Raw genomic sequence first — 20,967 nt, forward strand, 5'->3', positions numbered from 1 at the left:
GGTCCCTTGGCCGTTGATAAAAGCGATGTCGGCTGTAATTGTGTTGCTTGTGAAGAATTGCCATCAAGAAGTACCCGAATAGCCTAATTTTCCGTTCCCATATTTTATGTTTTAATTTGTACTCTCTAGGGAGATTTTGACATTATTCCCTCCTATAAGTTTCACCATTAGCTTTAAATTTAAAACAAATTTAAGTCAATATAAAGTCATGTTAATTTTCAACAACTTACGATGCAGACTTTCATTGCGACAAATTAGGCAATTTATTATCAGTATCCACAATATTATCGAGTACAGGTTTACTCACAATTTACATGCACATCGAATCGTTTGCTAACAGATGGTGGGACACCGTTAGACGCTATACAAAGGTAGCCACCCATGTCTGTTCGATGTACGTTACCCAAGACTAGACGTTCGCCTTCCACGGTTTTCACAACTGAAATATAAATGAAATGGGTATATTATCGAAAATAGGAACCAAAAGGAAACGGCACCGTTCAAGCATAATGTACACAATACAACATGATTTAAGTTCAACGCCATCTTCCTAAGACGGGACGAATTGGCCGTCACTTATGTTCGCTATTATGTACTTGCTTTCAAAGCGATTAGAAGACATATTTTTATTTATAAAAAAATAGAATTTTGTTGTAATTACCTTGCTTTTCTCTAGATTCTGTTCTCAAGATTATGTCTTTGCCCCCCTCTCGTCTCCATTGTACTGTTGGCATAGGTACTCCGGTTGCACTGCAGACCAGCGTTATTGTTCCACCTTCATTTGTAAGATTCTCTTCGAGATTTTGTTCTGGATGATTCAGTATATCTGGGGGCACAACAACTGACAAGTGACCAGACTAAAATGTAAAAAAAAAATATTTCGATATAACAACATTACCATGTGATAAACCCAGTGTACGTTTGCATTTTGTGAAGAATTTCAATAGAAGAAACATAAAAGAAAATGTTTTATTTTTGGTTTTATTACATCTTTTTTTCTTAAGAAAACACATAGTTTACATTATTAAAATAACGTTTACTATATTGTGAAAATTTTTGACCATAGATGATATAAATTTCTAACAATAAGAAACACCGAACAAATGTTTAAAAGCTTCAAAGAAACCATCCCGATTTTAAGTGAAAGAAACTTTTCTACCTTGGTAATTGGAAAATGACTTAAGGGTTAAGCATTTTCCAATGTTATGTTCCGCGAGTTAGATTTGGCTAATCCACATAAAGCGCGTTATTCACCAAACATATGATTGTCAAATGTTTAGATTACCCACAGGCTTCGCCACATCATCCCACGCCTTTTCTTTTATTATTTTATTGCGGTGCATTCCTTTATCGAAAAGGCAAATGCGTTCCACCACGCAATATATTAATTGCTCTTCGCGATTTTTTTCTTTTTTAACTTTTTATTTGGTTTTTTGCCTGAGTTGTTTAATATTGTCCGAATATTAAAAAACTCATAAATAGTTTCATTCGATTTTACTAAAGTTTGTCCGATTAAAAATTGTACGGAATGGCCACTGTGCGCTGATCTGCACTGATAAACTTATAACTTTTAAACCATTTCAAATATGTTGCTGAAATTTTTCCGTCTAAAACTTATAAATATTGGCCCAATATATGTGTAGCTTCCATATGACGCATATTGACAGCCAAAATTTGGTTGTTTTGATTCTAGAGAACCCATATTAAATAGCCAAAAATGATTGGTTGATGACATTAAAAGTTAGACTCCATGCAACAATAGCTTTCAGCCTAGAATGATGGGAATTGAGTTTTGTTGAAATCGGATTCAATAGAGCATTAAAGTGCCAAATGGTATATAGCGTGCCGTATTGAGTCTTGAATGATGAACAACTCTACGTTGTTTCGATTTACACGAAATTGTTTAATTTTGTTTATTATTGAATTGAGTTTAGATTTAGCTTCCATACATCTATATATGGGCAATATTGCCAATTTTTTAACATAGCTGAAGCGGAGGTTCACCCCTTTATAACTCGGGAACTACTTAAGTATATGAAAAAAAGTGAATAGTTTTGGGTTAATTGATCTGTCGTTGCAAACTACTCATGATATTGACCTCCAAACTTTATTTTGGTGGAAGCTGTGTCTACTTTAATGTAAAAAAATGTGTAAAAACACGTTGAGGCGAACCAGTTTTTTTATGTTCTCTATCGATTTGTGACTAAGCCACTCATTGCACGGTCTTCGTGTCAAAATAAAACTAGAAGCCAACAAAATGGGGACTACGCCCCTTATGTATCATTTTTCAAAATTTTCACTGCATCTACCTTTAAATGATGCTGACATTTTGAAGCTCGATTTTGAGTGTTTTTTTAATTTTAATTCTAGTTTTAATACGCAAACAGGAATTTCAAAAAATCAATTATAAGATTATTGTAGTCGCGAATCTGCGTAATTTGATATGTATTTTGTGTATGTAGTATGCACAGCTTCAGAGTAATACTCATCCGAAGGTGCGAATTTTGTGCGATCAAATTTCTAAAAAACCTATTTTTCGGTCCAAATTTTTAGATCTGTCAACTGAATGATATGGGTACCCGCGATCAATAAGGTCTTTTACGTTTCGGATGATATAAAATCTTCTTCGTGAAAATCCATCTATTAGAACGGCGGGAACTGGCCTTCCAAAAACACGAAATTTGGCAAAAAATGTTTTTGAAAATATCGCGGATTTATTTGCGTTTTCTGTGTATCATTTCCGCTTCAATAAATGACCCCATACGGATTTTGATCTTTTTCGAAAAGAGAACTTTAAAAACTTCAGCCGAAAGAGAGATGTACGCAATTTATCTCAAAAATAGATTTTGCTGGCACATCCATGGTTCTTAATGGACCACATTGAAATGGTATAGATCGATGTATTTTTTTAGGGTGCACACCGAAATCGGATGCGCGTTAATGGCATATGGAGTTTTTGGAAATTATTCGCGTTTTACGATTTTTTGGGTACTTCAATGCAACGTGTGGCACATCTTAGCCGTCAAATGAAATTTCGCAAAATATGCATGGATTGGAAGATAAACTTCAGTACTTCCTGGAAACCGCATGCGCATCAAATGATTTTGAGAATTACGCGATTTAGACGCAATTTATCTCAAAAATAGTGTGAGCTGGCACATCCATGGTTCTTAATGGACCACATTGAAATCGGTATAGATGGATATATTTTTTTAGGGTGCACACCGAAATCGGATGCGCGTTAATGGCATATGGAGTTTTCGGAAATTATTCGCGTTTTACGATTTTTTGGGTACTTCAATGGAACGTGTGGCACATCTTAGCCGTCAAATGAAATTTCGCAAAATATATATGGATTGGAAGATAAACTTCAGTACTTCCTGGAAACCGCATGCGCATCAAATGATTTTGAGAATTACGCGATTTACACGCAATTTAAAATGTACATTTCATAATATTATTTTATTTTAAGATTTATTCCTATTTATAGAATTCTAAGATTAATTGGAAGGGTCGTGATATAATCCGCAAGGCGTATACTTATACACAAAAAGTGATTATTATTATATATGTCAATTTTTCGGCGAAAATCGGGTAAAATAGCAGAATAACCCCAACATTTTTTTCTGAAATTTCTTGTATACAATTAAAAAAATAAATATGATGACATTGTTTTTTCGAACCAAAAACAAATATTTTTCCTCAATATCTTGTTTTGTTGTCGCTGTGATTTAGAAACCGCTACTCGGACTTGTGTGATTTTGATATCATTTGATTCATCATGGTGTTTAGATTATGTAGATATTTTTAAATTATTTTTTAGGTGTGTGTATGTCATTAATATAATGAAAATATTGATGTAATCTGCTATATTTTTTTTATTTTTCTCATATTTCGCGAATATTTGCAACTTTATCGTGATTATTATAATATATTCATATTCTTATTTTACGGAGGAAGATATATATCAACGTTTTTGGTAAATATAATAAACGGCGTAATTTTAAGATTTTTTTTCTTATGCTCAAAATTAAAACCTCGATAACTTTTGCGCGCATCAACCAAAAATTTGATCGCGAACGGTTTCGGAGTCAGAACATTTTTCTCTATATGTGTACCAAAAATCATAGATGTGCCACAAAAACAAAAAAGCTGATTTTTTGAAAATGGAATATTAAAAAATTGGCAATATTGCCCATATATAAAATGGAGCAAGAAAAATGTATACTAACACATCAATTGAGAACGGCTGTACCGATTTGACTCAAAATTTCTTTCAGTTGTCGGTAATTACAGTGGGAAGGTTTTTCTGAAATAACATTTTAAGAAAAATCCGCGAAAATCTTGCAAAAATTATTTTAAAGAAACGGATGGACCGATTTGACTTAAAGTTTCTGTTAGTAGTATGTAATTGAAGTGGAAAGGTTTTAATGAAAGAACATTTTGAGAAAAATCCGCGACAATGTTGCAAAATATATTTTGAAAGATATTTGCATTTCCACACATTTTATATCGAACCTTTATGGTTTCATCTCTTTGTAGTTGTTTTTGGACATATTTTGGGTGAAAATGGGCGGCGTAGATCTTTAAATAATTGTCAATTATGGAAAATCGAAATATGTTATTTTTCTACAATTAATTGGATTGTCATTGCCTTGAAAAAACTATTGTATATGAAAATAAATTTATATTTTCATTAGAGTTAAATTTAATAATAAGAACTCGAAAAGAGAGATTAAGATTAATCGTTATCATTATTTGCTCACGTTTTCCAAAAAACAGATTTGTTTAGTTTGAAAATATAAGTTATGGTATGTGAAGCAATTTGCATGGTATGTATAAGTTGTGAAATTTTTCTCAAATAAAACACAGTAAGACATGGTAAAGTAAAGATTAAGCGGTTCCATTATGTGGAGCCTATGCCAAAAGCTATACCGGCAATTATGAGGCAAGTTTCTTACCCTATGCGGAATACCGAATTAAAGGCAATAAAATGGATATTTTTTGCTTAAAAGCGCACAATAATGGAACAAATTGTTTTGAACTTATAAATACAACACATATCCCATGTGTCCTTAATAGGAAACAACATCAGGAATATTTTTGAGAAAATTGCCAATACATAGACATATGTTTTTATGTTTTAGTAAAAAACGAAAACGTCTATCAAAGTATCCAATACAGTTCAATGATGTTAGTAATTCGCTATATTCAATTACAAATACGTCAACAAAATACGAAGGTATTACTGAACATGTTCTTATATTCGGGAAGAATACGTTTAAATTCGAATCCTACGTGGAGGCAATTCCGCATTATATGCTGTTTGTGTCTAACTTATTTGTGCCTTTATGGTTTCTCAAATGTATTTTTAAAGGTGTGAATAATGTCTGCATGGTATATTGAATGTACCGATTTCACTCACGTTTTCCTTCGGCTGGGATTTTTTTTACGAAGAAGATGTTGAGAAAAACATCAAAAATCGGGAAGTTGGAATAATCGAATGTTGTGTTAGTTACATCGTTTATAACTCAAGAACGTCTACACCGATTTTGACGATTCAAAGGACTTATAAATCGTATGTGTTCAGAATAGGAAAATATGTAAACTAATTGTGAGATTCCGCCAAAACAAATATATTAAGTAATATTTATAATCGCTCAATTTTTTATCGAGCTTTAATGTTTAAAAAACTGTTGTTTTTTAAAATAATTGTTTTTTTTGTGTTATTTACATCAAAACTTCTAATTTCATAAAATATGTGTATGTTCTAATACTAATAATGCGATCATTAACATCGACGAAAATAATGGTAATGATAGCATTATTAGTATTCCCGTCAGATATTTGAAGTTTTGTCCTATTTTCTTTAGACCCAACCTGTTGGATATGAAATCTCATTTACATATTTGTCAAAAAAGTGTTTTATTTTTTCGACAATGTTTCTTTTTTTGGCCGACAACTTGAAGTTTGGATGTGGACCTATGTCACCTTAAACAACAACTTATTCAAATTTTAAATTAAAATCAAGTTGTTAAAAATGTGAGGATATAACAAATCCGCATTTACAATTTAAAGAAGGTATACCGCGTCAACATTGGCCAAATTTTCCCCCCTTAACTGTCAAAAACTATTTATAGAATATATAGCAAACATATACAAATCTACAACGGCAATCTGAAAACTAATTAACAATTTGTTTAAAAATAAAATATACATATAACTGAGCGGAAACCACTAAATTTCTATGACAAATCTAAAATACGGATTTCAATATAAAAATCATGAACAAAATGATATTTTAATTAAGAATCCTTCAAGAAGGAACAAATAAGATAATGTAAAAACGTTGGAGCAATAAGAAAATATGATCTTCTATTGAAAAAAAAAAACATTTGGAGAAATAAGTTCTACCAAATGTTAAACTGTTTTGTGCTTGGACTGCATTGGGATACCATTTAATACTTTTCATTGACATAAACTTAGTGGCAAATGTTTTTTAGCACCCTTATATTGATGCAATATTGACAAGGCAAAACAGCGTTTGCCGGGCCAGCTAGTATTTTATATAAATTGTCCCGTTCGATTTTTGTGTTTTTCTTACCGGTCCCAAAATGTATTCTCATTAAAATCTACGGGCTTTTTACCTTTTATACAACTTTGAAACAAAAATCAATGTGTGATAGAATTATATTTCATAACGTATTTACAATTTTTACGTTTCCAAGAAAACAACAATTTAAAATTAAAATAAAAAATAACATGCAATATTAGCAATCACCCAGCCAATTTGAATGAAATTTTTTTTTCTTTTGTTATTGCAAAATATTCTGGCTGAATCCCATTTTTTATTTTTTTTACAAAAATAAATATTTATTAGTGGGGAAAGTTGGTTTAGTAAACAACGTCTCTATATAAGTGGATAAAGTGACGGATTAAACATTGTCGAATTAAAATTCAACAATACAGCATGTCATTATAATCCGTAAAGGCTTTTGTACGCTTGTTGGTGGGGACAACAGCTTAACTTTGTCGTGCATAAATTCTGAGGGTATTACACAAATACCAAAATTGTATAGAAAAACATCTCTAAATTTGTTAAATCTACTATGTACGGCTCTTGTTTTTTATACCCTTCGTCGCACTGTGGTACAAAAGGTGACTTTTGATAAAATGCGTAAAATCACTTTCCGAATCTATTCGTATGTCTGCCCATTTATCTTTGTGAATAATGTAGAGGTCGCATTTATGATCAGAATTTGGATTAAATTTGGCACAGGTAACTTATTCGGCCTACTCAATAAATTACTCAATATGATTGCCGACATAGGTATTGATTAATTGGAGTTGGTAAACCTATTGTTACACATCGCATATTTAATGGGATTTCATGTCAATGGTCCTTCAAACATGATACTACTATCACAGTACAAATCTTCGGAACATATCTTGTTCATACCCAAAGTGGTGAAGGGTATCATATAGTCGGCTGTCCGACTTTTGTATTGCCCATATAACTTCATCAATCGAAGTAATTGTAATTTTGTATTTCGAATTTGATGCAAGAAAGTACTGCAAGTACTGAAATCCGGGAAATTGACTCAAATTCTCAGTAGGAAAACAATAAAAAGTGAACTTGGCAGTTGTTGTTGTAATATAATATTACTACTAAACCATATTATTTGAGGAAAATTCCGCAAAAATTTGTTTCACTATATCGTGTCTTAATAATATTTTCCCGATGGTTTCGATAGTTCTATAGCAAATTTTTAATTACTTCATTTTCAAAAAAAAAAAAAAAAAAATAAATAAATAAACAATGGGATAAATGTCCTCCGAATTTTGGTTAGTGCGCAAAATTCGTTGCAAAACTTAGATCATTAAGCTCGACTAGAAAGTGTATAAATAACTCACTTAAAAGTTATGGAAGTTTTAATTACGTTGTTTGTTATATTCAAACATTAATATGGAGATATTATAATAATGATATAATATAGAATATCAAATCATTATGGAGATGATATTAAACAAATATATCCAAAATAAAAAAAGAATTACAAAATATCAACATGATCTAAACACCACGATAAATCAAATGATGCCAAGATTATCAAATCTGTGTAGCGTTTTCTAAATTACAGCAACAGCCAAACAAGATATTGAGAAAAAAATATTTGTTTTCAGTTCGAAGAAATAATGTCATAACATTTATTTTCTAATTTAATACAACAGCTGAATTTAATACAACTGAACCGAAAAATGGACATATATAAAAATAATAACTTCTTGTGTACAAGAACTTGAGGATTATAAAAAGACCTTTCGAATATATCGCGAGGTTCTATAAATATGAAATAATATTAAACTGAAACTATATTGTCAAATATACATTTTGGAATGCGCCTATATTACGTTGAAAGTCAAATGTTCGCAAGAAAAAGCAATTAATTAAATTTTGTAAATTCAACAAAAATTACATCTGTTCATATTTCCGCATAACTTCATGACTGAATTCTTGTCAAATATGTACTTAATAACAAAATTTTTACCGTAGAGCATCTGAGCCCAAGAATTTGGTTCAGGTTAGCTGCCCCCATTGTGAGTTATAATACAAATCATAAGATCACTTGTTTTAAAATGAATACGATCACGGAGACAATTGTATTCAGAGCTATTAACTATGTCTAAATCAAAACGTTAAAGGAAATAAAATAAAACAAATATAAGTAATAACTTTTTGGACTTTATCACAAGAAAGCATTTGGTCACCTCACTCGACTGGAAGGAAAATAGTGGTTTCCATTAATAGTTTAGTTAATTTGATTTGTTGTAGTATTACATGCGCAATCAATGTCAGAAAAAGAAAACGTATACTAAAAATGTTTCCCAATTACATTAAAAACATATTATGAATTATAAATCGCCATATCGGGAATTCGTTCATCGCAATATATATTTTATTTGTCTCTGCGCCAAAGGTCTGGATAACTTGCACGTGAAACTGAATCTTAGATAAATGCCTGTAAAGGATTGCAATTCAATTTGCCATTGAAATATACGAGTACCTATTCACATTACATGGTCAGTGGAGATTTCGAAGCTAGGATATTCTATTTCTAACAAAACGTATTGTTTTGTGGTAGATTAAACATTAAAACCAAAAGTCTTACAGGGTGGTAATTAAAAAGAATCTCTGTTTACATTGTTGGCTGTTAATGAAGATGATGAAACGGATGAAGAACGGAAGAAGAAGCAAGAGACGATGCCACAATGTTAGAGCCCAATAAATAAACCCCTGTGGATAGACAAATATTTTGTAATTCACATCTTTATAGAAATATACATACTCACATGCATACATGTTCACCGACACCGGACATACACATTCGTGCAACGAGTAAGCCTACGAAACAGATGGTAGGTTGTTTTCTGAAGGCATTATCATTGGAAATGATGTTATTTCATATAGGATTTTCCTAAAATCGACCAATATACAAATAGTTTATTGTTGGCTCTTACTCCTGGTCTTTGGCCTGGTCGTGACCGTGATGCTACGTCGGCTACAGCAGCCGTTTGTTCATGTGTGGGATTGTAATCCCTTTTGGTCATTCCAAAATGGAATCACATATATATGACCATTCTTGTACCCAATCCACATCTACATTGCACAGACACATTTGTACACTCACACACACATGCACACTAATCTGAACATATGTTCATTTGTATTGAGGTAACATTTGCTAAAACTTTAAATCCCCAATTACTCGAAATGTGTTTATTATTTTTTACTTAATTCTGATTTCTTTTATTCTGAGCTGTCGGTGGTATGGTGCGGTTGGCCTAGCATCAACATCGTTGATTCATTTTCGACCAAATACGAAGAGTTTTGGGCCTGTGAAAACTAAAAGTAAACATATCGCTGCTTACGAGAACATCCATGCATATGTACTCGAATTTAGGTACAGATATGATATTTTGAAAGTGGAATTGAACACACATTTCTGGCTAGTGTTGTACCAAATAATACTGATGTCGAATCGACCTAAACCGAATAAATATGTAGGTAATCAAATTTATTAGAATACTTCATTTGTATATATATAAATTAATGAAGGCGAACGAATGTAAGTGAGTTACTAACCACCCCTATTTATATGAATTTTTCTCCGTGCTACATTTGGGCTATAGTTCATGTGAGATTTGCGTTCAACATCGAACAGAAATCAAAGACGAACAATAAAAACGGCTGAGAATATTGTCAATAAGTCTGTCCACAAAACTATTTGAAATTCGATTACTCATTTTGCTCAGAAGTTCTGTGACTTTTTATGGAGGAAATAATCGTCGTGATTTAGTGGCGTAGGGGATGATAGATACCAAGCAACGGCTCTGATTGGTTTTAACATGGCGAAGTCCAGGCAATTGTGGACACTGACCACCCCGTGGTGTCATCTGGGGTAGCTATTTTCATAACCCGTTGAAATAGTGAACTGATTTGTGACGCGAATTCACCCATAAGAGATATAAAAATGGATCGAGGCGTCGGGTTAGTTGCCCACACTCGGAAAACCCCTCGTACTATGAAAAAGCATAGAAAAAGAAAAACAAAACCACCTAATTTTGACGAGCCACGCAAACTTACAGAAAATGCGATGGAAAGGGACAGGCGTAATTAATTCAGACGATTACGCACTGTATTATAGTTGTCATGAAACGAGAATTTGGCAGCGGAGATATGGTCAACAGGGCAATAAAAGACCTCGTCTCCAGATTCACTACAGTAGATGAGCGAATTGCTATAATCCGCATAAAAGCGAAGTTCTTCTACATCAGTCTTATTTGCGCCCGATTACGCAAAGTTGTCATGAAACGAGAATTTTTGGTCAACAGGGCAATAAAAGATGCTCAGTCTTATTTGCGCCCATGCTCCGAAGAAAAAATGAGCAGACCAAAGACATATTTTACGAGCGCCTAGAAACAGCATATAATCGCTGCCCTGGCCATGACATTAAAATTCTGCTAGATATTTTAATGCAAAAATCGGAAGGGAAAATATTTTTGGCCCCACCGTCGAAAAATTCAGACTTCATGAAGTAACATCCGACAAGAGCATGAGGTTGATTGACTTTGCGGAAGCAAAAAACGTGGTAGTTAGCAGCACCAGATTCAAGCATCTCGATATACACAAGGCCACCTGGATTTCTCCTGATCAAGCAACGAGAAATCAAATTGATCATGTTGTGATAGACGAAAGGCATTCATCCAGTGTATTAGATGTTCGATCGATCCGAAGAGCGAATATCGATTCGGACCACTACCTTGTAGCAGCCAAGATTCGCACTTGTCTTAACTCCCTACAAACTGCAGCAAAAGCGATACTAGGGTATCAAAAACCACCACCAAGAAACCCATGGTACGATCAGGAGTATCGTAATGCTAATGATGTGAAAAACGCAGCCCTACAGACAGAAGCAACACGTAATGTGATGGAGAATTATCGGAAGAAAAGGAGAGAGGACAAACGTGTTTTCAGAAAAAAAGAAGAAAGAACAAGAAGAACGTGAGCGTGAGCAAATCGAGATGAAGTCCGGAAATTTTACCAACGAGTAAAACACCAAACCGAAGGTTTTGGTGCAGGCACATTCTCCTGTCGAGATGAAGAAAGAAACCTGGAAGGAACATTTTGAAAAGCTTCTGGTATCAAATAGTGACGGTGAAGAAGATATCCCAGAACCAATAAGAGATGATGGTATACCACCTAGCCAAGATGAGGTCATAAAACAATTAATCGGCTCAAGAACAGTAAAGCAGCAGGAGCCGTTGGGTTACCAGCCGAACTATTTAAGACTGGTGGTCAGATGCTGGTCAGGAGCATGCACCAGCTAATTAGTACAATTTGGCTAGAGGAATGCATGCCCAATGACTGAAACCTCAGCATCCTGTGTCCCGTGCACAAAAAAAGGAGGCAAGACGATATGTGTCAACTATAGAGGAATTAACCCTCTTCCCATTGCATATAAAGTGCTATCCAATGTGCTGTGTGAACGACTGCAGCCAGACCTGGCAAATCCACCATTGACCAGATTTTCATTCTGCGCCAAATCCTGGAAAAGACCCACGAAAAACACATCGACACATACAACATATTCGTCGACTATAAAGCCGCATTCGACAGACCTATCCGTTCAGAGGTGTTTAAAGCCATGTTATACGGCTATAATTAATACGGCTATGCAGGATACCTTTAAGTGGGACAAGGTCAGCCGTTAAAGTCGGAAATGACCCATCGGTATGGTATGTATGGTATTGAAAGAAAATAAAAACTGATTTGTTTTCACAAAAACATAATTATCGTTTTTGAGAAAAAGGTATAAAAGTCATAACCTTAATGTGTACACTATCCTGTATAACATAGCATATTCGGAGGTCCACTGACATGAAATCGGATGAAATTGAATATGTGGTTTAATAGGTATATTATTATTGATCATTCTGAAATCTATGTAATATTTCATGTCATTCGGATAAACATGACTTTGGTGCGCCATTTGTACGAAATCAAAACATTATATATAAAAGCTATACAAAAATTTGGACGGAATAGAAGAAAAATTGACACACACTGTTCGGTATGCTGTAGTCTTCTACGCTGTCTAAAATTTTATCTCAATCGGACAAACAGTGGTTATTTAGTCCATAATTGGCATGAACCGGTGGAAATTTGGTGTACCTTTTAGATAAAATTGTCCGAAAATATACACCTAAATCGATTTTAACAAAACTCAATATATTTTATTCCAGACTCAATACAAAATGCAAAATGTTGTCTTAAACATCAAATCAGACTATAATATATATAGAATCTATATTTAAATTTGAATCAATTTTCACCAATATCAATAGGATTCCTCTCTGGGCAGACTGACGAGCGGACATGCATAAAGCGAGTCTGAAAATGATTCTATGCATTTTCTCAAAAGTCAATAGAAGAGGGTATCATTTCCAATAATATGCAAAAATTTGCCACAGGGCGATGCGGGACCATGCTGTTTCGGAGATATACGTTTATAATGTGCTAAATTTCCAACTTAAAAAATATTATCTGAATCATATAGTTTTACTTTATAAAACACAGTAGTTTACTTTCACATTTTTTAAGTTCAATACTGCAACGGAAAAGACTATTATTACTTGGAAACTGGACAATTTTTTAAAGTTTTCTACTTGCGAAGTATAATTTCATTTAAGGTGAAAATTCTAACACCGACCAAAATACCGGCTTTAGTGCTATCATTTACCGATGTTGGCTAAAAATACAATTCCATATCTTCCCCCTACTAAATTTAGATATACCATCAATTCTACCAAAATACTGACCCACCACAAAATCCAAATTACCTAGAATTTGTAAAATTTGTTACGGGCAAACATTTTGCCGGTCGATATTAGGAAAGTAAATAAACACATAAAAAGTCACCAAGTCCTCCGTGTGCTGTGGGTAAATGGGAATGAGAATGGGATAAGAATGTTGTTCCGGCTGTAGTTAGCTGAGGGTGTGTGTGATACAGTGGCAGAAAACGGAAGGACACTGCTATTTGCAAGTGTTGGTCATTCTGGGAGACGGATGTGGACATACACACACACACACACACATACAGGCGGTGTTGTGGAAAATTTATAAACAAGCTTAAAAGGAATGACTGTAACCGAGACACAACAGACTAAATGGGCAGGTGTTGGCTTAGAGTGTCTCTCGTGTACATTTGTAAACAGTGCGTGTGTGTGTGTGAGTATAGTTGGTGTGATTGTGTGTAAATGGAGGTTTTGTGGGGATAGACTGATAAGCACTTACCTGGCTCTTCATGGGGTCTGTATTCACTTGGCACATGTAGCTGCCCGAATCGTTTAGTTGTACATGGGATATGTGAAGTTTCCAGGTGTTGTGGCCATTGTGTGTCACTGATAATCTAGGATTTAAGGATACCATATGGGTGTGAATTCCGAGTATTGCTTTGGAGTCCGATTTAATCCAGGCAACCTAAAAATACAGAAACACACAAACAATTATCATCAACACAGTCTAACAAACGCCATAATCATGTTTATATTTCAACAGCATATAATACCGGCTCAAAATTTGCATTCATTTTCTGCTCATGTTGACGAAGAGTACGTTTATATATGATTAAAATGTGTATGATTAAAATGTACATTTCGCCCAAACGCGTCCTCCGACAGAGACACTGCATAAATGAATGAGGCTCCCTATGTACTTTTGTGTGCGACTGAAGTTATTTGCTACACCAACATATGTAAATAACAGGCTAGCAAATACATTTTGATTACGAATTTCATTCGGAAATCAATCAAAAGTAACCTCATAATTTCATTCCCCTCTTAATTGTAAATTTATTGGGAACTAGCGGGCCCGCGAACGTTGTCTTGCCTAGCGGTATTGTTTATGTAGAATTATCGGCATTTTAGGTTTGTTACGATACCCTCCACCATAAGATGGAGCGTAAAGATTTTTTATTTATCAAAGCACACATACTACTACTCCTATTGTTCACTTTTTAGGGTAGAGCCAGTGGCCGAAAATATTGATATAGTCTCGGCATATAGGTTCCCCCATTTTCGGTATTATAATGACTTTGACCGAATTTTCCTTTAGAGTTTGACATAATGGATTCCTGTGAATGAAAAACTTATTCCCAGAAATTGTGCACTATAACTTAACGTTTTTAAAAGACGCCACACATATGTCCCGTTTAATTTTTGGTATGTTAAAGTTCTTAACCCGTTTTACAACCTGAGTATCTGTAATTTTGACATTATTTTTTCAAGGAACGAACAACGTACTACCAATTAATGCTGTATACATCGGTAGTTGTCATATTGAGGTATTTGCAATTTTATAGTTACATCTTCAATTTTTATAATAAATGTTTTTGGCGGAGTTTTTTTAAGTTTGCTGTTGTTTGATCAACTATCAAACTATCTTTCCATTTGAGATTAGTGATATAATTTTGCAAAGAAAATATAATTGTAAATTAGTATTCTCTGTGATACACATTTTAGAATATATTCGAGGCGTTGTGTTGATAAGTTCAAGAACATTGACCAACGAGGCGTACAACATTTATGTACTTTAAAGAATTTTTAAGAAAAATAATCTAGGTCTGTAAGTTAGAATCACAAATCTATTCCGAATATCTTCTGATTTTCATCCATGCGATTGTCCCAAAATTCACGTACAATTTATGGACAACGTGTAGATTCAATGATATACTTCTCAATTATTGTTTTTTATTCTCATATTAAATAGTTTCAACACAATGTCAATTCAATTGAAAAAAATATTTTGAAATTTTTTAACAATTGACAAATGAATGCTTTTAGGAATGATCCACCAACAATTTTGTTCCAAAATATCTCAAAATAACATATATGACGTGGTGCAATCCATATAGCTCGATATTAAATTCGCGGAAATGCAAATATGCTTCATATTTTTTTTTGCAAATTTTTCTCGATTTTCAAAATTTTCTCACCTTTTAAACCTTCCCTGAAGCTGCACGAACATTTCAAGACTAAAATAAGAAAAATCCGTTCATCCTTTTTCGAGTTTTAGCGAGACTAACGAACAGCAATTCATTATTATATACATACATATGTATGTATGTTACAAACCGTTATGTTTGCAACAGGTAGAAGGAAACCAGATAGACCCATAGTTTCTTTAGAGAATATGCATAGAATCAATACAAAAATGTGTATAAGTCATCCATTTTTAACCGATTTTTTTATTTTTATCATTTTCGAAAGCTAATTTAATTTTCTTCCCCGTAATATAATAAAACTTGTATGGCTTGATATCATATTTTCATCGTACAGTCCGAAGAAAAATAAATTTTGTCATTTTATGCGTATTTTTTAACATTTTAACCGCTGCGACTCAGCCAATCCTCAACCGATTTACCAAATATATATCATGCTTGAAAGGAAAAATTTTACTCTTCGAAAGAAAAAAGAATAATATAAATCCGTTATAAAGTAAATAAGTTATTCAAGTTTCAAATAGAAAATCCATGAAACCACGTTTTTCTCTATATTTACCGTTATAAAATTAATTTTCGAAGTGACCCAGAAAAACCAAAGATATTTTCGTGGTCCAGAGACTCCAACTAAAGAGAATTGGTACATTAGAACCCCGTGTCGCACAGTGTTATTAATAGTCAACCCCTTTTAGGGGTAGTCCCCATATAACCGCATTTTTTATACTAAAATAATTATCTGATTTTTCCGCGTTTTGGGTTTGGTTCTAACACTCTGTTGTAATCATTTTACCTGCGAAGGATATCGAGATAAAAAAACTAGAACGTACGGTTCGATAATGAACGATATGTGAACTATAGCCCGCATTTAGGCTTAGCCGTAGCCCCTGTGTGGGAGGTACCAGAAGGCATGGACCGATATTCCCCAAATTCGGTCTTGAACTAAGTTTGGAAGAAATAATAAGATGGGACGAAATCAATCCGAAACGGATTTGGTCCAAAGAAACATGGGGTTTCCAATAATTCGATGAGGCACATTTTCACCGTGTGAAAGTGTATACACACTAATTAGCCATAAGGCTGAGGGTATAATTTTCTATTAAAAATTATTGTTTACATAATCGGTTTGTAGAAATGTCGGTATACGCTTAACGCTTTTTCACTTGTTTCCTTCTAAAGTTTCGGTGGATATCGTCAGCTAAAATGTAAAAAGGCGTAACTAACAAAAAATTGAAAATTGACTTTTTCAATGAATATTGTGAATGTCAATAAACTACATGTGTTGACAAAGTTTTACACGTCTGCGATCAAAACAGGAGCTTCTATTAACAAAAAACAAAAAGACGTAACTACAAGTGGGTTTATTTGATAGATGCAAAAAGTCGTAACTAACAAAAAATTCCCGTTTTAACTTAATTGTTATGACTGCCATTAAACTAAAAAACTAAATTTGTTAAAAAAATTATAGTCTTATTCGTATATTATTCGTCATATGCAATATCACCCTGCCGGGCACACTTTTTCATTTCTCATGACATGTTTATGGTTTTCATTCAGAACAGTTTTTTGCTTCTCCTACACAATTATGTTTTTGTTAGTTACGCCTTTTTGCATTTTAGCTAACGATATACGTTTATTTATAATTGAATTCGTTGAAAATAAATTTAACAAATTTAAATGCACATATATGTTTGACTTTCGGATTTTATAAAATGTTTCCCAATTTATTTATAAGACTTCCATATAACGGTAGCGCAATATTATGTCAGCTTCTTGTACCCTCCACGATTTATTTCAACTACTCATAAGATGTTTGATATTGAAAATGTTCAATTTTGGGTAGCCCCCATATAACGGTACCCCCATATTCAACAGAATTGATTATAATTTAATATTAGGGACCCCTATGGAGCGGAACATCCGCCTAATTAATAATATCAATATTGACCCATGTATTCGGATAGCCCCAATATAACGATATCCCTTAATATTCGGTATTTAGATGTAATTTTATATTCGCCCATACTTCCAAATATCTCCTATATAATAGCACTCCACATTTTTGATGCTGTAGGGGATTTGGACACGTTTTTAATTCTAATCAGCTGTAATTTGGCATTTGGTTGTTTTATTTAGTAGAATGAATTCTACTAAAATTATCTATATTGGTCAACTCTTTGATGTAGCTCCCATATAACGTTACCCCAATATTCGATTCCAGTGTTTCAACCAATATTGGTTCATCATAAGTTCAAAGACATTGACCAACGATTGGGCATACAACCACCATATAATTGTACCACATGATTTGATATTTGCCGTGACATAGCAACATTTTAGGTGCTTTTAAGAAAAATAATCTAGAATCAGAAATCTATTCCGAATGTCTTCTGATTTTCATCCTTGTGCATACAATGTACATTCAATTATATAATTATAAATTACTAGCGGGACCGGCAAAATTTGTCTTGCTTAGCAATATTGTTAAGGAATAATTTTCGGTATATTAGATTTGTTTTTCAATATCTATTCATACCTGCATTAGCAATTTTTTGGGTAAGAAATATCCATGAAAATTATTGGTATAGATAAACATTTTATATCTATTTCCCATATACCAATCTTGATCGTTGCATCGGAATCTATAGAATATCGAGATTCAGTTGGGTTGGGTCTTTAATACCATGACATTCACATAAAGTAACATTAGAGTTCCGAGTATCTATGATTATGACCGAGTCTTGTTGCTATAGAAAATAAATTAATTTATAATTGAATAATTTTCGAGGATACTTTACGATTTTTGTTTTGAGTTATAAACAGTGCAATTGGCAAACGTTGTTATCCCTTCTAAAATTTCCGTGGATATAATTTTTGTAATAATTGAATTCATGGAAAATTAGTTTAAATAATGTCATATAATTTAGACATCAATAGCCGGAATTGTCATTTAGGATTCGGATTTAATTAGATTATTTCCCAATATGTTTCTACAACTTCCACATAACGGTATCACAAACCCAAGTAAGCATTTCATACCATTCACCCTAAGGTAAAATGTATATTAAATTTGTGTATATATTATTGAACAGATTAAAATTTTTTGACGAAAGCACGATAGTAATCGCAAAATTTAAGACAAAGATTTGATTGGATAGTTGGCCATGGTTTTCAACCGAATTTTCTGTAATTTGGGGTTTCAATTATTAATATTGATTCATGTATTGTGTCTGTAATTTGGTATTTGGAGTTTCCATTGTATAGCATATCTCTCTACCTAAAAGGGCGGCATCAGTCCACTTTTTATGATAACAGTACTCCACATTATTCCTTATTTTGGGGTGTTTGGTCAATCCGGCTATAATTAATTTAGTATTTTGAATTCTCATATCGTAGAAAATCTTTTTACCAAAAATGAAGAATATTGGTTCACTTTTTAATTTTTTCATTTTTTTAATTGGTTCACCTATATCCCCTCGTGACACAGCAACATTTTAGGTACTTTAAGGAACAACTTGTTCCCATGGAACTAAAATAATTCTGTAAATGGACACAAACTCGGTTCAGAATATCTTCTAATTTTCCATCCTTCCCATCCATTTGTCCCAAAATTTACGTGCATTCTATGGAAAACGTATACATTCAATGATGGCGTGTCCATTCAGTGATATACTTCTCAATTATTTTTTGTATTCTCAAATAAAATAATTTCAATACCATGTCAATCCAATTGAAAAACAAAAATATTTTGAAAATTTTCAATAATTGACAAATGAAGGCTCAAGGTTATGATACGCTACCAATTTTTGACCAAAATATATAATAATAAAACTTCGACATTGCGCAATCCAAATAGCTCGATACTAAATTCGTGGAAATTTAAATATGCTTCCGAATATTTTTTTGCACATTTTTTGCGGTTTTCGATTTTTTCTCACCGTTCTCATGTTTTAGCGAGACTAACGAACAGCAATTCGTTTCCATATATCGTAACTACAAACGAACGTAACTACAGAAAAATTCGAAATTGACTTTTTGTTTGATTATTGTTCGTCTAATCAAACTACATGTTCACACAAAAATTTAGACATCTAACGTCAGAAACAGTGATCTAATTAAAGAAATTCAAACGGACGTAACTACAAAAGCATGTTTTTATTAATCCAAACGGACGTAACTACACTCCTGTAAAAAACTAAAGCTCGCAATATTGAGGATAGAAATTCTGAACTTATATTAATGTTACTTCTGGGATGTTAGATATTGAAAATGAGATATATCGGCCATTTTTTTTACGGTAGCCCCCATATAGCGGCATCCCAAATTTAAGGCTTTTTTTAATTTTTTTTTTAAATAATCAGCTATAATTATGTATTTTTTGTTTCCCTCTGGGTGGAAGAAATATTTAATGTCTTTAGTGCAACATTTGCATAAAATCGTTCGAAACTGTATATGGGAGCTGTATCGAAAATAGAAAGCATTAATGCACCATTGACACAAAATCCGACGAAAATATGTGTGGGAGCTATTTCTAAATCTGAACCGATTTCAACAAGACTTACCACATGCCACTCCGGACTCAATTTCGTGCGCTGTAAAAATTTTAGTCTCAATCGGGTAAGTATTATTCACTTTGTTGTATAAAAATTGTGTTGTAGTTACGCCCTTTTGTTACAGAAAATATCAATTCAAAAGGACGTAAATGACATAACATCTTTAAAAAAAATTTCAAAAAATAAATACGGCTCTATAGTGCGCCTTAACTATAAAAAAAATTTCGAGCAATGCTCCATTTTTATAGGTTTTATAATGTTTTTTTGCTTCTCCTGTAAAAGTAGTAAAAGTGTACTTACGTCCGTTTGCATTTATAATGACGATATATAATAGATAGATTGGTTTTATTCTCACATAAAATAGTTTATACAATGTCAATCCAATTGAAAAAAAAAATAATAATAAAATATTTTGAACATTTTCAATAATTGACAAATGAAGGGTTAAAAGAATGATACGCTATAATTCTTCGCCCAAAATATCTCAAAATAACAACTATGACGTGGTGGCAGTGTTACGAAGAAAGGACAACATAAATTGTTGTTGGTAATTAGGGGTCGATCTTGGCTGGAACAAGAAAATCATACATTTGGATTACAAGATAAAAACACGTATACGGTGGCGGCATCTTAAATAAGACCTTTCATGAAGAATTTATGCAGAATTTTCCTTTAATTAATACGCGCCCCAATTTGTGGAAATACTAATATGTTATTTTTTAAATAATAAATTAATTATTGTTCAATAACTTAAAAATTCAGTAAATGAGAGTAAGTTGAGAGAGAAATGCTGCTGAAATTGAATTGTTAAAAACTTGCTATTTTGTATTTTTTTTCAACATTTTCACTCTGCTTTG

At 33.0% G+C, this 20,967-nt stretch overlaps 1 protein-coding gene across 1 annotated transcript in view; it reads right to left on the bottom strand.

Moving 5' to 3' along the window:
* Positions 1 to 20,967, bottom strand: part of LOC133337118 (lachesin) — a gene marked incomplete at its 3' end in the record, with an annotated part of 42,631 nt that overhangs the window by 15,158 nt on the left and 6,506 nt on the right. The window contains exons 3-5 of the mRNA XM_061545383.1: positions 13,856 to 14,041; positions 662 to 857; positions 308 to 439 (exon numbers count right to left, since the gene is read on the bottom strand). Of these exons, the coding sequence (XP_061401367.1) occupies positions 308 to 439; positions 662 to 857; positions 13,856 to 14,041 (514 nt within the window). The remainder of the gene's footprint in view (positions 1 to 307; positions 440 to 661; positions 858 to 13,855; positions 14,042 to 20,967) is intronic.

The sequence above is a fragment of the Musca vetustissima genome, unplaced genomic scaffold, assembly GCF_032173495.1.
Source record: "Musca vetustissima isolate MV318-11 ecotype Yass unplaced genomic scaffold, APGP_CSIRO_Mvet_v1 utg20595, whole genome shotgun sequence".
NCBI classification, from domain to species: Eukaryota; Metazoa; Arthropoda; class Insecta; order Diptera; family Muscidae; genus Musca; species Musca vetustissima.